Genomic DNA, 13,052 nt, shown 5'->3' with positions numbered 1-13,052 from the left:
CTTGCAAGGGATGGTTGGAGCAACAGGAAAAACAAATAAATTAAGAAATGAAAAAAAAACCGTTTAGAAAGTGAAGTGTTTATGTCCAGCTTCACTAAGTGAGCATTTTAGAGCTTTAACTCCCCCAGCTACTCCTTAAAGGTATGACTATTGCAAATGAACATGTTGATAAAAGATCACATTGGCTGTATTATTTATCAAAGTTTATTCTACAGGACCAAGCTGCTTGCTTTTTTTATTGCTAATGGGCAGGATTTATTCTTCCAACTTAATTGGACCATGTAAAATTTGCCCACATAAAAATGTAAAGTGGGACACCTGGAGGGAAAGCAATTTAAGACAAAGTCATCTGTCAGCACAGGCAGGCACTGCATCAAGGTATGAACACTGGCCTGAGCACTGGGAGGCTGATAAAGATGTAATATACTCTGTGATAGCCTGGTAGTGCTGCCAAAAGTGCTGCTGCTGGGAAGCCCCGGGATTTATGTTCTAGCTCATCAAACAAGAGTGCCCTCCCACACAGAGCCCAAGATGCTCCGTTCTGGGCTGGAGTTTGTGGTTCCCCCGCGGGAAGGAGGTGCTCTCTGCACAGGAGAGGTGTGAGAGCTGCTGGTAGAGGGGAAACCACAGCCCTCACCAGCCCTCACACCCACCTAGGGACCAGAGGGCAAACCCCAAGGGCAGCTGGGTGCCAGGCTCCCAGGGAGCTGGGGGAAACAACAGCTCCAGCTGCTCCCGAAGGGAATGCAGGCCAGGATGCTGCAGGTGAGGGTGCTGCAGGTGAGGGTGCTGCACCATCCCCAGCACAGGGGCTGCAGAGCCCACCATGCACAGGGGCTGCAGAGCCCACCCTGCCCAGTCCCCGCGGGCTCTCCCGGCAGCTCCGGCGCTGACCCCTCACTCAGCAGCACCAGCACTCAGACTCGGGCACTCAGACTCGGCCCAGGCAGCAGCCCTGGAGGTCAGGAGAGAGGAGGTGATGAAATATGGATGGAGAAGGGCCCTGTCCTGCCAGGCCCTCGGCAGTGATTGGGCTCCCCTGGCCCCGGGGGAGGGAGAGGCTCCCGAGCAGGAGCCGCAGCTGCACAGCCCGGCAGGAGCTGAGGCTCGCACATCCCCGGCCGGGGATGCTCCTCCTGCTCCACCGGCCCCAGCTCTGCAACCCCCGGGGCAACGCACGGCTCTCACACGGCAAATGAGAAATTATCCGGTTCAAGAGGTACTACAGCAACCATCTCCCCCATCGGCTGTGCTCTGAAGCTATTAAGCAAGTCTCCTGAAGCACAGGCTGTCTCAGGGGGAGCCCACAGGATGCCCACAATAAGGGCATTAACCCCTTTTACAGGATTTACCCAGGCAGTGCATGCACTTTTCTGTCTGCAGCATACTTAGCCCATTGACCCGATGTTTAGATGAATATAAACACTATTTTCTCTAGAGCAAGGAACTTCTCTCAAGATTTCCAATAGGTTTTCTTTAAATATGTGTTTTAGCTGTACTCTCCAATGGCTACTACAGATATTTGACTGGCAGAAGTAAGCAATTCAAAACCCCAGTGGTAATAATAAACTTGAAAAAAAAATGATGGTTTCAAATTTTAACATTGAGTTCTGCCTTCTCAGAGCTCCTGGATGAGAACATGCAACACTGGAGGCTGCTTAATGGAGGTTTTCTCACCAATTTTATTAAATTCACACAAGCACTCCCCTAAGAAGCCCAAGAATTATTACAGGGTTTGTAGAGTTTATTATCCCTTCAGCAGGTTAATATGATGTTGATTTAAAATAGAACGCAGCTGAGCTGAAATTTTGTTTTCCATCATAATGTTGGTGCAGAATCAAGGACAAACAAAATCAAGTGTCATGCATGAGGAAAGCCTATGGATGAGAAAGCATTCAGAGACCAACATATACCTAAAAAAATTATTAATCTGCTCACTATGTTCCTACATTCCTGTTCCTCTCCCTACAAGTCTCGATGCCTCCTTTGGAGCTGAGACAAAGCTTTATATCAGGTATGGCCTTTCCTTCTCTAACTCCAGGTACCAGTTGGAATTCCTCTCCTACAGCCTCTCTGTGTTGCTCTTTCTGGTAATGATGTGAGAAAATAATGACCTGAGGGTTTGACACTTTGGGCTGCATCTTTAGACATCCTCAGGCTAATGAGCATTTCCCCATGCGAGGAGAAAGGTTTGATTTTGGTGTTTCAGTAAGGAATATGCCACTGGTGTGGAAACACTGTCCCACCTGGAGTGGCTCCCCACAAAACAAAGCTGCTACAGAGCTCCAGGTCTCTGGGCATTTTTCCCACTTCAAAGCAGATCTTTTTCTTTCTCCCTTCCTCCCCAGGAGAAGGGCAGCTGACACCACGTCCTGGCCTCTGCTTTCACTGTTACCTTCTCTTTAGACTTTACCTAGCTGTCCTAAATAAAAATTGCATGAGGCAGGTAAGAGTTGCACTTGGTGTTCTGACCTGCTGATGTTCAGCACTAAAGTTACTTTCCCATAAAGATCAGCCCTGGGTGCAGCTTCATTTCAGGCACCCACTTCCAAAGCCCTGAAGAGCAGAAGGGAAAGGACGGGCTCTCCTGTGAGATGATGTCCCTTGCAGGGAAGGAAGAGAGCCTGGCTGTGCCCTGCCCCTCCTCCCCAGCTGTGCCCTCCTCCCCAGCTGTGCCCTCCTCCCCAGCTGTGCCCTGCAGGTGGCTCCAGGGAACGATGTGGGAACGATCTCACAAAGGGAGGACTAAGGAGGAGGGAAACTGCCCTCCCAGTTCACTCCAAGAAGTGAGAAGGTAAACAAGGGCACAAGAAAGGGAGGGAACCAACCTTAAAAACAAACAAACAAACAACCCAACAAACAAACCAAAAACAGAGGAAAAAGGTTAAAGCAGAGAGGATTGAGAAGGGATTCCTGAGGTTCCTGTGGCTGCAATAGCTCTGCTAGCAGGGCCTGCACTGGAAATAGTGTCATTGATGAAACAGGTGGAAAACTGGCAGTTCTTGGATCTACATTTGAAAATGAACCCCTGGCACAAATCAAATTCCCTGTATCTTCCATCCAGACACCTCACTCAATCCCATGGGGCTGAAGAAGTGCAAATCAGATTTGGCCATGTTAGAGAGGGTGCAAGAGGAGCCATAAGCAGGAGAGATGGATTAGAAATGCTCTTTCTGAGCCTGTCAAAGAAGAAAAAAAGTCAGATAAGGATCAAAATTAGTTTTCAGCAAAAGATGGGGTAGGTAAAACAAAAAGCTTCATCTGACCTGAAATGAATGGCACTGCATTCTTCAGGAGCATTGAAAATAAAGCCAAAAAGCAACAAATTTAGTCCCCATTGGCAAAGCCAGAAAGGGGGGCAGTGATGCTGTGCCACTTGGAGCACAGTCCTGCCTTGGGAATGCTCTCCCATAGCCAAGGCTGATCCTTACAGAGCATCTTCACCTGCAGCTGCTGTGGCTCACCAGGCTCTGCACGTGCTGGACTTCACTCTCCTGCTGCTTTTGGCAGTGACACAAAGGCAGGAAGAGATGAGCAGGGACAGTCAGTCAGGCAGCACTGAAGTGCTCCCAGACGGGCCAGTACCTGCCTGGACACTTCCTACACCTCAGGAGCCATCCACCTCAGCTCCCTGTTGCACAGGCACTCATCCACCTCAGCTCCCTGTTGCACAGGCACTCCTCCACACCCAGCAAACGTGCTCCCACACTGGCTCACACACACCTGACACACCCACAGCACATGTTCTCCTCTTCACAAGCCTTGTGACATTTGAGGGTTTGTTCTCGACTGGAAATGCCACCATCACCACACATGGACTGGAGCAGCAGCTGAGCATGACAGCTTTTAGTGAAGGGGGTTTGTCCTCGTGGGTGCAGAAAGCTCCAGAAACCCAGTGAGTGTGCCCAGCTGGGAGGTGAGTGGTGATCCTGCAGTGACTGCACACCCTGCCAGCCCCAGGCCCCTGCAGCCTGAGAGCTGGGTGTGACCCAGAGACAGACCTGAGGAGCACCAGGATGGGTACAGGCTCCTTGCTCAAACCCAACCCCTTATGCTGATTTGACCAACACTGTAAAAGCTGACCATTAAATCCAAATTGATGTTTTCCAGGCTCCTAGAGTGACACATCACCTCCATTTCTACTGCCACCAATGAAGAGCAGCTCTCATTGCCTGGTTTTACTTGCTGCCTATTTTTGGCAATGTTTAGGACTTCAGTATCTTCTTCATTAGATTGTTACCAGGGTTCAGTTAATCTCCAACTTTAGCTATTTTTTACACTTGGAAACCTACAGCTTTGAGCTGAACTAGCGAACATTATTCAACCTTTTTTAATCCTTTACTTAAAAGGCCACAGGCAAAATAAAAGAAAACCAGTGAAGCCAGCCCAAAGTTACCATTCATCCTGCAAGTGGCAGCAGCCAGCTTGATGGCAGAGGACATCTAACCTCATTTCTTCAGCCCTCAGTTTTGCCCCACAATGGCACAATTTTGTTTCTTTGGTGGAAAGAGCCCAGGGAACCTTGGTCTGACCCACCAGCCACCCTCGTGGAGAAGTCAGAACAGCAACTCTGGGAACGGCTGAATCAAAAGAAAGCCAGAAAAGGAAGCAAAAGTGACGAAGGTGCTCTCAGTGTCAGAGCCATCTTATCTAATTCACAGCCAAACCCAAGCTTAACCCTCCCCCAGCCCCCAAGGGACTGCCCACACAGCCCCACCAGATCACGCAAGAGTGAGTTAAACATAAAATCTTACAGGTCTTCTGCTTCATCCTCCCCCACCCAGAAGCTGCACTGGGTTGTGCAGTAATGAGAGAACCTGAAGAGTTAACAGGCAAACAGGTTCTCACCCCTGAGCATTCAGTGGGATGTTTGTTACTTCCCTGCTAATGTGTCAAAATTAACCTAAATACATGTTCCCATGTTTAAACCCTTTGTAGGAAAGGAGGGTCTCAGTGCACTGGAAGAGCCTGTTCCAGTGAAGCCACAACTTCAATTGGCATTGCTATTGTGACAGGAGAAAAAGGAGATAATCGAGTTCTAGGGGAGGAGGAAACAAAAACCCCTAAGCCCACAAGTCTTACATTTCCAGCATCCACTTCTACTTTCAGCAGGTGAGAAAGGGCTCCCAGTACCATTGTGAAAAACGATCAGGAGCTGCACAGCCAGTTCTATTGTATTTCCCACTGAAATAATACAATACTTCACTGTGCTTCCCATTCTGAAAGTTCACAGCTCGCTTTCTGAGCTCAAACCTCAAAGTGGAAAAAAAATTCACCTAAAAATATTACACTTGAATGGAAAATATACCATTTTGGTGGTAAAACAGTCCTAATTCAAGAACCTCTTTTATAAACTTAATGGTGCTCCCCAATTGTATTTAATTTTTGTATTATTATTTATATTTATAATTGTATTTATGCTCTGAGGTCCAGATTCCAAACTGGGGTAAGACTTCGGTAATTTCAGGGCAGATGAAAAAACAAACACACATCATGAAAAACCAAACCAAAACAAAAACCCAAACAAAACAAGGACAACAACAAAACTCAGAAAAAAAAAACCTCCAAACAAGTTAATTTAAAAAACACAACAGCATTAGCTGCACTTGTCCTTTCTGTTTCTCCACGGAGCCCATTCCCCACAGCCTGCAGGACCATCCCAGCAAACACTTCTCTCCCAGCTGCTTTGGGCAGCTCAGCAGACACAGACACGATGGTTCCTCGGGGAACTAAAACGCTCCTCAGCCCAGGGTGCTCAGAGGTGGAAGAGTTTTGGACTCTCCAGCCCTCACCAACGCCCACAGGGGACATGGCAGAAGATTCAGCACATTATTTAGAAATGCAAGGGCTTGTTTGGAAGAGCTACTACTGCCTATCCTTTCTTTGAGGAGGCTGGAGGAGAGCCTGAGCTATCCTTTACTACAGCCAATGCTTCACTAGTTTATTTTTGCATTCACTACTTTTTTTTTTTTTTTAATATAGGAGATGGCAAAGCTGAGGATCTGTGTGTTTAATTACTGGATGCTGTAGAAAGACTGTAATTACACCGTTTGCACTCTGGTTGATTCCACCCCATTCTCCCAATTCATTTAAGTGCAAATAGCCTCGTTAGCTCCCTAATCAGAAAGTCTATAAATGCAGCAGTTGAGGCGCTCAGCACCTCCCTACCAGCCCCCCCCAAACCTGGGAAAGGGACCCGGAGTCCTGCATCTCCATTCAGCCAGGCTAATACCTGGATCTAGGACCTACAGTGCATCCTCATCCCACTTGATTCAAGGGATGCAGGACCTGGAAAAAAGACTGCAGAACCTGGGGTGCACACCCACCCCCAGCCTGTTCAGAGGGTGCAGGAAACAGGGTGCACCCCAATGCACAGCTAATCCGAAGAGTTCAGGATCCTGAAGGATATAAACTACATCCCTGTGCCCAGCTGGTCAAAAAAAAAAAAAAAAAAAAGGCAGCAGGACTCGGGCTCATGGCCAGCCACTCTGGGTGCAGGACTCAAGAAAGGAGGGACCGGATCCGGTCTGCACCCCGTGCCCAGCCTGGGTGATGCAGGAGCAAGGGGCACCTTATTCCCAACTCTCCCAGTGAGTGCGGGGCAAGGGGCCGCGGGACCCAGGCTGCACCCTCAGTGCCCAGCCAGCCCAGGATTGTAACCCCCGCCAGCCCCGGGCACAGAATCTGGAAAGGCGTTGCTGGATGTGGGCACCCCTCCGCCCAGCCAGCCCGGGGGAGGCAGGACCTGGGCTGCATCCCACCCCCAGCCAGCCGCGGGTGCCGGACCCGAGGAAAAACCCTGCTGCCGAGTCGCTCGGGGTGCAGGACCCGGGGTGCAGGACCCGGGGTGCAGGACCCGGGGTGCAGGACCCGGGGTGCAGGACCCGGGGTGCAGGACCCGGGGTGCCCGCAGGATCCGAGGGAGCAGCCACAGGAGCCGGGATGCGCCTCCTGCCCGGCCGGTGCGGGACTCCGGGAATAACGGTGATCCCGAGGGGGTCGGCTGGGTGCGGGACCCGGGCGGGTGCGGGACCCGGGCGAGGGGATGCAGGACCCCCCCCGCCCACCCAGCCGGGGTCGCAGGACCGGGGCGCAGCCGGTCGGGGGGTGCGGGAGGCGCGGAGCGGCCCCGCTGCCGTGCGGGGCGCGGGCAGGGGATGCGGGAGCCGGGGCGCGGGGAGCACTCACATCGAGGATGACGGAGGTGCCCTTCCTCTGGGCGGCGGCGGCGCCCGGGGCGAGCAGCTCCCGCTCGGCGAGGCCCTTGTCGCCCATCCTGGCGGCCGCCCAGCGCAGCAGCCCGTCCAGCCCGCGCAGCGCCGGCGCGGGTTTCCGCAGCAGCCTCTGCACGCCGGCCCGGCAGTACCGCGCCGCCTGCTCGCACATCGCTCAGCGCGCCCTCATCCCGCCGGCCGGGCTCCCCCGCCTTCGCCGCCGCCTCCTCCTCCTCCCACAGCCCTCGGCGGGCGGGTCCGCGGGGGGACCCCGGGGGGGCTGCTGCCCCGAGAGCCAGAGGGGGGGTTATTTTGGGGCTGGGGGCAGGTCAGCCCACCCGGGTTCCAGCACAAACCACCCTTGTAGTTATTTTCTGTCTAAAAAGACTATTCCTATGGCGTGTTCTCTCCCCTCCACAGCCCTCCTACATCCATAACAGATTTTAGTAGCTCTTTGTAAGGACAGAACACATTTCTTGCTAGTAAATAAAACTTGCCCCTGACTGCTTATTCATACTCCAGAAAGCCCCTATACAACCAACAGCCAGCAATTCCACCTGGGGTATTGCAGCTCCCGTGGTTACAGTGCTCAGCTGGACAAACATTTCTAACCCTATTTTGCAAGGATATTCCTTTGTGATACTCTCGTCCTCAGCTACACAGGTCAGGATTCAGACTTGCAGCAGGGGCAGTAAGTCTTCTGGACAAAATGGCACTGAATCATTTCATCTCCCACTCCCCACCAGAGATGCTCCCTGTTGGAGTTCAGACCCATAAAGGCACCAAAGCCAGAGAGCTCAGACTCAGACACTCTTGGAGGGTTCCCTAGAATTCCAAAGCAGCCACAGGCTCCAAATGGCCTTTCCCACATGCAGCAGCCAGACCCCTCACAGGCAGCTCTAGGGGACTTAATGCTCCACCAGGGCCATGTCCCCAGATTAGAACATCTCTGACACAGGAGCCAGCAATCCCAGCACCCCATGCAGTCATTACACACTTCCCACACTGAGTTGTGTGCCTGACCTGCAAATTAGGAACAGCGTGATCGCTCCAAAAGACCTGACCAACTACTGCTTGAAGAGAAACAAACAGCAATAAATTATTTCTTTCAGCAGTTCACACGTTGCAGTGCTCCAGAGCCCAGACCCCTAGCCCAGAAAAGCCTACCTAGAGTAATTATTTAGCCTCCTCTTCTAACCACACATCTTTATTCAGGTACATTAGGGTGAAAATTCTGTTTTGGAGGTGACAGGTGGGGAATGTGCATTTTCCTTTCAGCTGCTGCTCAAAGAAAAGTGAGTGGGAGCCTGGTTCTCTCTGCTGCAGTACATGCATAATAGCTGGAAGCTCTTGAAAGGCTTTCAAACAAATGGGGCACAGAGCAGTCTAGCAGTAGGTCAGGACACCCATGGGCTGAGCCCCTCTTTCACCAACTCTCACCTTTCAGGGTTTCTTTAGCCAGCAATAAAAAATGCATGGGCCTGTACCTCTGGTGGCCAGAACTATTGTGCTCTTTTGTACTTCTACAATCCTCAGATTATTCCTGTGCTTCTTTCTCCTTTAGACTTTCCTCCACTAAATGGCTGGTTCAGACTGTATTGATCATACCCAGTGTAGGATTACTACATAAGCTTGTTAATTAAAACTATTGACTGAATAAGTTTATAAATATGGTTCTTTGGATTTTCCTTCCCATTTGCCATGAATATTCACAGAATATTCTGAGCTGGAAGGGACCCACAGGGATCACCAAGTCCTTAAGTGAATGGCCCATACAGGGATGGAACCCACAACCTTGGCACTGTTAGCACCATGCTCTAACCAGTTCAGCTAACCTCAGGGTTTTATTCATTACTTGGATTTGAATTTTGAGGCTATTTCTGTGCTTTTGTCGAAATCAGTTCTTCTAAATTCAAAACCAGTTCTATGGCATTTAAATACTCATTTTTCCTCCTAAGTGGATCTAGATAGAAAAAGTTTTAGCCATTCAGGCATTAGGAAGAAGCCAGCCATTTGTACTGGGTTGTGTTCCTTGGGGCTATTTCCAAGTTTCTATGAAGCTGAAGTCTTCCTTTGAGGAAACAGTGGGAAAGACTGTTTGATTCGGGTGAGGAAACAGAGGAACCCTCAAGGCATATGCTCAGGCTGGTGCCAGCCCATGTCACACCACAGCCAAGGGGGAGGGCAGGGGCACAGACCTCACGCTTTGCTTTGTGTGCCAAATATCCTCCCCTGCTCCTTGCCAAGGGAGACAGGATACTCTGTGTCCTGTGCAAATAAACACAACTGCAGCCAAGGCACCCGGGCCTTGCCAGCCTCTCTTGCCATCCCGTGTGCTGGCTGTGGCACTGAGCAGCCCCAGCAAACAGCCACTAACCAGGGCCAGAAGAGGAAACCAAACAGGTGATGGACAAGTGGAGACAGCAGAGTTCTCCCTGCTGCAGAACATCCCCTGCCTCTTTGGCTGCAGCTCCCAGGCATCCACGCACTTGTTGCTCTTCCACTGAAGGTGGAGAGAGCAGGACCAGCAGCAGCCACTGCTTGCCCTGGAAGCTTTACACATAATGCAGATGCTGAGTGGCACAGGAATGAATAGGAGAGAACACAACAAAACCAGCATGGATAAATCCAGACAAAGGGCTTCCCAGGGAAAGCAGCAAGCATTAATGACAGGTGTTGATGGACCCGGAGTGCCCAGGCCCTGCAGAGCTCTGTCTGCTCCCCCAGCCCGGGGGGCTGCAGCTCCACCTTCTCCTCCTGGACACCTAACAGTGAGCCTCCCCACAGCTGCACCAGCCAGGCACAAACACAGCCCCAGACCACCACAGTCCCATAAATGAGGGATCAGCAGGACTGGAAGGTTTTTGAAGGCTGGGAGAGACCAGAACTATTTTCCCTCACCCTCAGCCCCACAGTCAGAAACTCCATGAGATCTCAAAAAAGGACTATTTCCATTCCAGTTTCAAGTCTGATCATGACACAACAGTTTTTCCTGCCTGGTGAATGTGGAGCTCAGCACAAAGCACTGGTTTACCCCATCCCTGGTGATGTTTGCTCTACCATCTTTCACACAGGGCTTATTCAGGTGCTACACACAGTATTTTCAGCCACTTCTAGAAAGCCTGTTAGAGCAGGAGCTCAAACCATGTGCTGTAATTTCAGATGAGAGGCCACTTGAAAAGCCCAAGGGCTTCTCTGAAGCCCTTTGAATTCTGCCTTCTCCCTCCTGCCCCTCTGCACACAGCAGGCAGCTTTATTTAATTAAAAACTTCCAACAGGCAGGACCTGCAGCCGTGCTTGGTGCAAAATGTCACAAACGACTTGCTAATATTGACTAATGACCGAGGGATTGAGGTTAATCCAACAGTTAATGGCGGGAAGAGAAAATGGCAACCCTGTCACAGAGATGGGAATTAGGCAGAGGCTGCCTGCCCAGCCCAGAGGCTGTAATGACACTGTAGTGCCTGTATTAATTTCTGTTTATTGTAATGCAGCATGGAATCACCAGTGATTTTATTACAATTCATACCCCAGCTTGAAAATGCCACACAGCCAACAGCACCAAGGTAATTTACTGGTCTGAACTGAAGAAGATCCACGTGCAGCAGGTGTTAACTCCTAAAAACACAACAAACCCCCTTCCCTCTGCAAGCTGGGTAGGGCAGAGCCCATGGTTTGGGGAACACAGCTCACCCACACAACTAATAAAGTGTTAAGTCCACCCCAGTCGCTGGGACCGTGGGCTTCTGCTCCAGCCCTGCAATCGGGGGAGTACAAAGCTTCAAATGCACCATTTTATGCCAGATTCAGCTCAGAAGTCTAAGTTCTTGTTTAAAGACAAAATGTAGTCTTAGCCTTTAAATACCTCCAGAGCATCTTCCAACCACAGTTATTCAAATAGAAAAAAAAACCCTTTTCAAGCACTTCTGCATCCATACACCCCTTCCTGCTCCAGGACCAGCACTGCAGCCAAGGGGGAACAAGCAGGTCCAGCACAAGGGGAGAGAGCCCGAGTTTTTCTGAGGAATTACTCAGCCCACCCAATGCTGCAAACGGAAACCAGGCACAATTTGAGTTCTGCTTATTGCTGGTCATGATCCTAAAGGAAATCTGGTAAAGGGGAATTACAAGGACTACCATCAAATAAAACTGCTGCAGGATAGGCTATCGTAGTTCTCAGATGTCCAGACCCCCAGAGCTCTAAGACAATTCTCCAGACCACTATGAGGAATCATCACCACAAGAAAAAAATAAAGTAAAAAAAGAATTTCTGAAAACAAAAATCAAAATCAAGCTCCAATTTGTAAGAGACTTACCTTCCAAGATGTAGGCTCATCCTGGAGAGGGCCTGGGAACTGTGTGGCTTCTCCCAACCCCTCAACAACAACAGAGCCCCTGGCTGGGCATCCTTTAAAACCCAGGACACCTGGGCTGGGGGCTGCACAGCTGCCTTTCCTCCACCATTTAGTGGGAACCTTAAAACCCAAAGAATATTGCCTTCTTGTTATTCTGAGTGCAGGAATGTAGGCAAACAACAGACAAAACCCTTGTGTTGATGGCTGCTGACACCAGAGGGTGGTGGATGGTTTTGTTTTGGTGTTGCCTATTAAGGGGCATTCCTGATCTCTGTTGTTTTGATAATTAAGTGAACATTTGACACCCAAACCAACACACCTTGATTACAGTTACAGGTCATTGACCTGACAGAGCTTGTGACTGTGTAGTTGTAGGGAAGAGATATTGTAACATTTATCTTGCATGTTTATTACTTGCAATACCGTTCACCTAAAGCAGACCAAAACATTTTTCCCTTCAACATGTAATTTAGGTCAGAACTATTAAGAATAAGCTAATACATTTCTGATGACCTTTCATATTTACCCTTTGTTTCTTTTGCCCCCTACACCTCACTTCAGGTCGCATATAACAGGATAAAAAGCATGGAAATGGGGAATTGTAGACTTTCAGATTTCTAAGCCTGTGTGTTGGCATGACCACCAATTTAAGACGTTAAAGTTATTGCACCTAAATAAAATATTGCCTCTTTATAACTGACCTCCCCAGTTGCTACATAAAACCGATAATTTACACAGTCTCAATGGTCAAAATACATCTGCAAATTGTTGAAATTAAAGCTCTCAAGCTTCCTCATAGCAAGAGGGGGGAGAGAGGGACTGGCACTTTTCCCATTGCCCATACCCTTTGTAATTAATTTCTAAAGTAATTTCCTCCTTTGCCCAGCAGATATCATCTCTGCATTGTGCATTTGTGCGAGGAAAGAAGATCTCCCCGGTTTATTTCTGTCGATAGACACGGTTAATTAACGTTCAGAGAGTGAAAGCTGACAGCTTTCAGAGTCAGTGGGACTGCCCCTGGGGTACCCCGGGCAGCGGGATGGCAAAGCCCCCGGTGAGAGCCCACGGAGGGATGCGGGGGGCACAGGGCAGGGCAGGATGCTGGCCAAGAGCTGCCCCAGGGCATGCTCAGGTTAGAGAGGTAAAATAGAAATCCTTCTTACTCTTACATATTTAGCCCGTGGCTAAAGCTGTGAACACGTGAGGGCTGTTCGGAAGGATGGATCGCTGGCCGGGGTGTTCACAGGTTGTTCAGAAGGGTGGATCGCTGGCCGGGGTGTTCACAGGTTGTTCAGAAGGGTGGATCGCTGGCCGGGGTGTTCGCAGGTTGTTCAGAAGGGTGGATCGCTGGCCGGGGTGTTCACAGGTTGTTCAGAAGGGTGGATCGCTGGCCGGGGCGCTCCTGTGCCTGCAGCGCTGCTCTGCCCTCACAGCGGTGCCGAGACCGCGGGACGGGAGCGATTTGGGCACAAAACCTGCGCTG

At 50.3% G+C, this 13,052-nt stretch overlaps 1 protein-coding gene across 1 annotated transcript in view; it reads right to left on the bottom strand.

Annotated features, from left to right (window-relative positions):
• NECAB2 (N-terminal EF-hand calcium binding protein 2) overlaps positions 1-7,430 on the bottom strand; it is a 66,060-nt gene extending 58,630 nt beyond the window's left edge. The window contains exon 1 of the mRNA XM_064670617.1: positions 7,189-7,430. Within this exon, the coding sequence (XP_064526687.1) occupies positions 7,189-7,386 (198 nt within the window). The 5' untranslated portion in view covers positions 7,387-7,430. The remainder of the gene's footprint in view (positions 1-7,188) is intronic.
• Between the last annotated feature and the right edge of the window lie 5,622 nt (positions 7,431-13,052).

This window comes from Pseudopipra pipra, chromosome 14 (genome assembly GCF_036250125.1).
Source record: "Pseudopipra pipra isolate bDixPip1 chromosome 14, bDixPip1.hap1, whole genome shotgun sequence".
NCBI lineage: Eukaryota > Metazoa > Chordata > Aves > Passeriformes > Pipridae > Pseudopipra > Pseudopipra pipra.
Note: the sequence above shows the minus strand (reverse complement) of the source record. Positions and strands in the feature narration are given on the sequence as shown.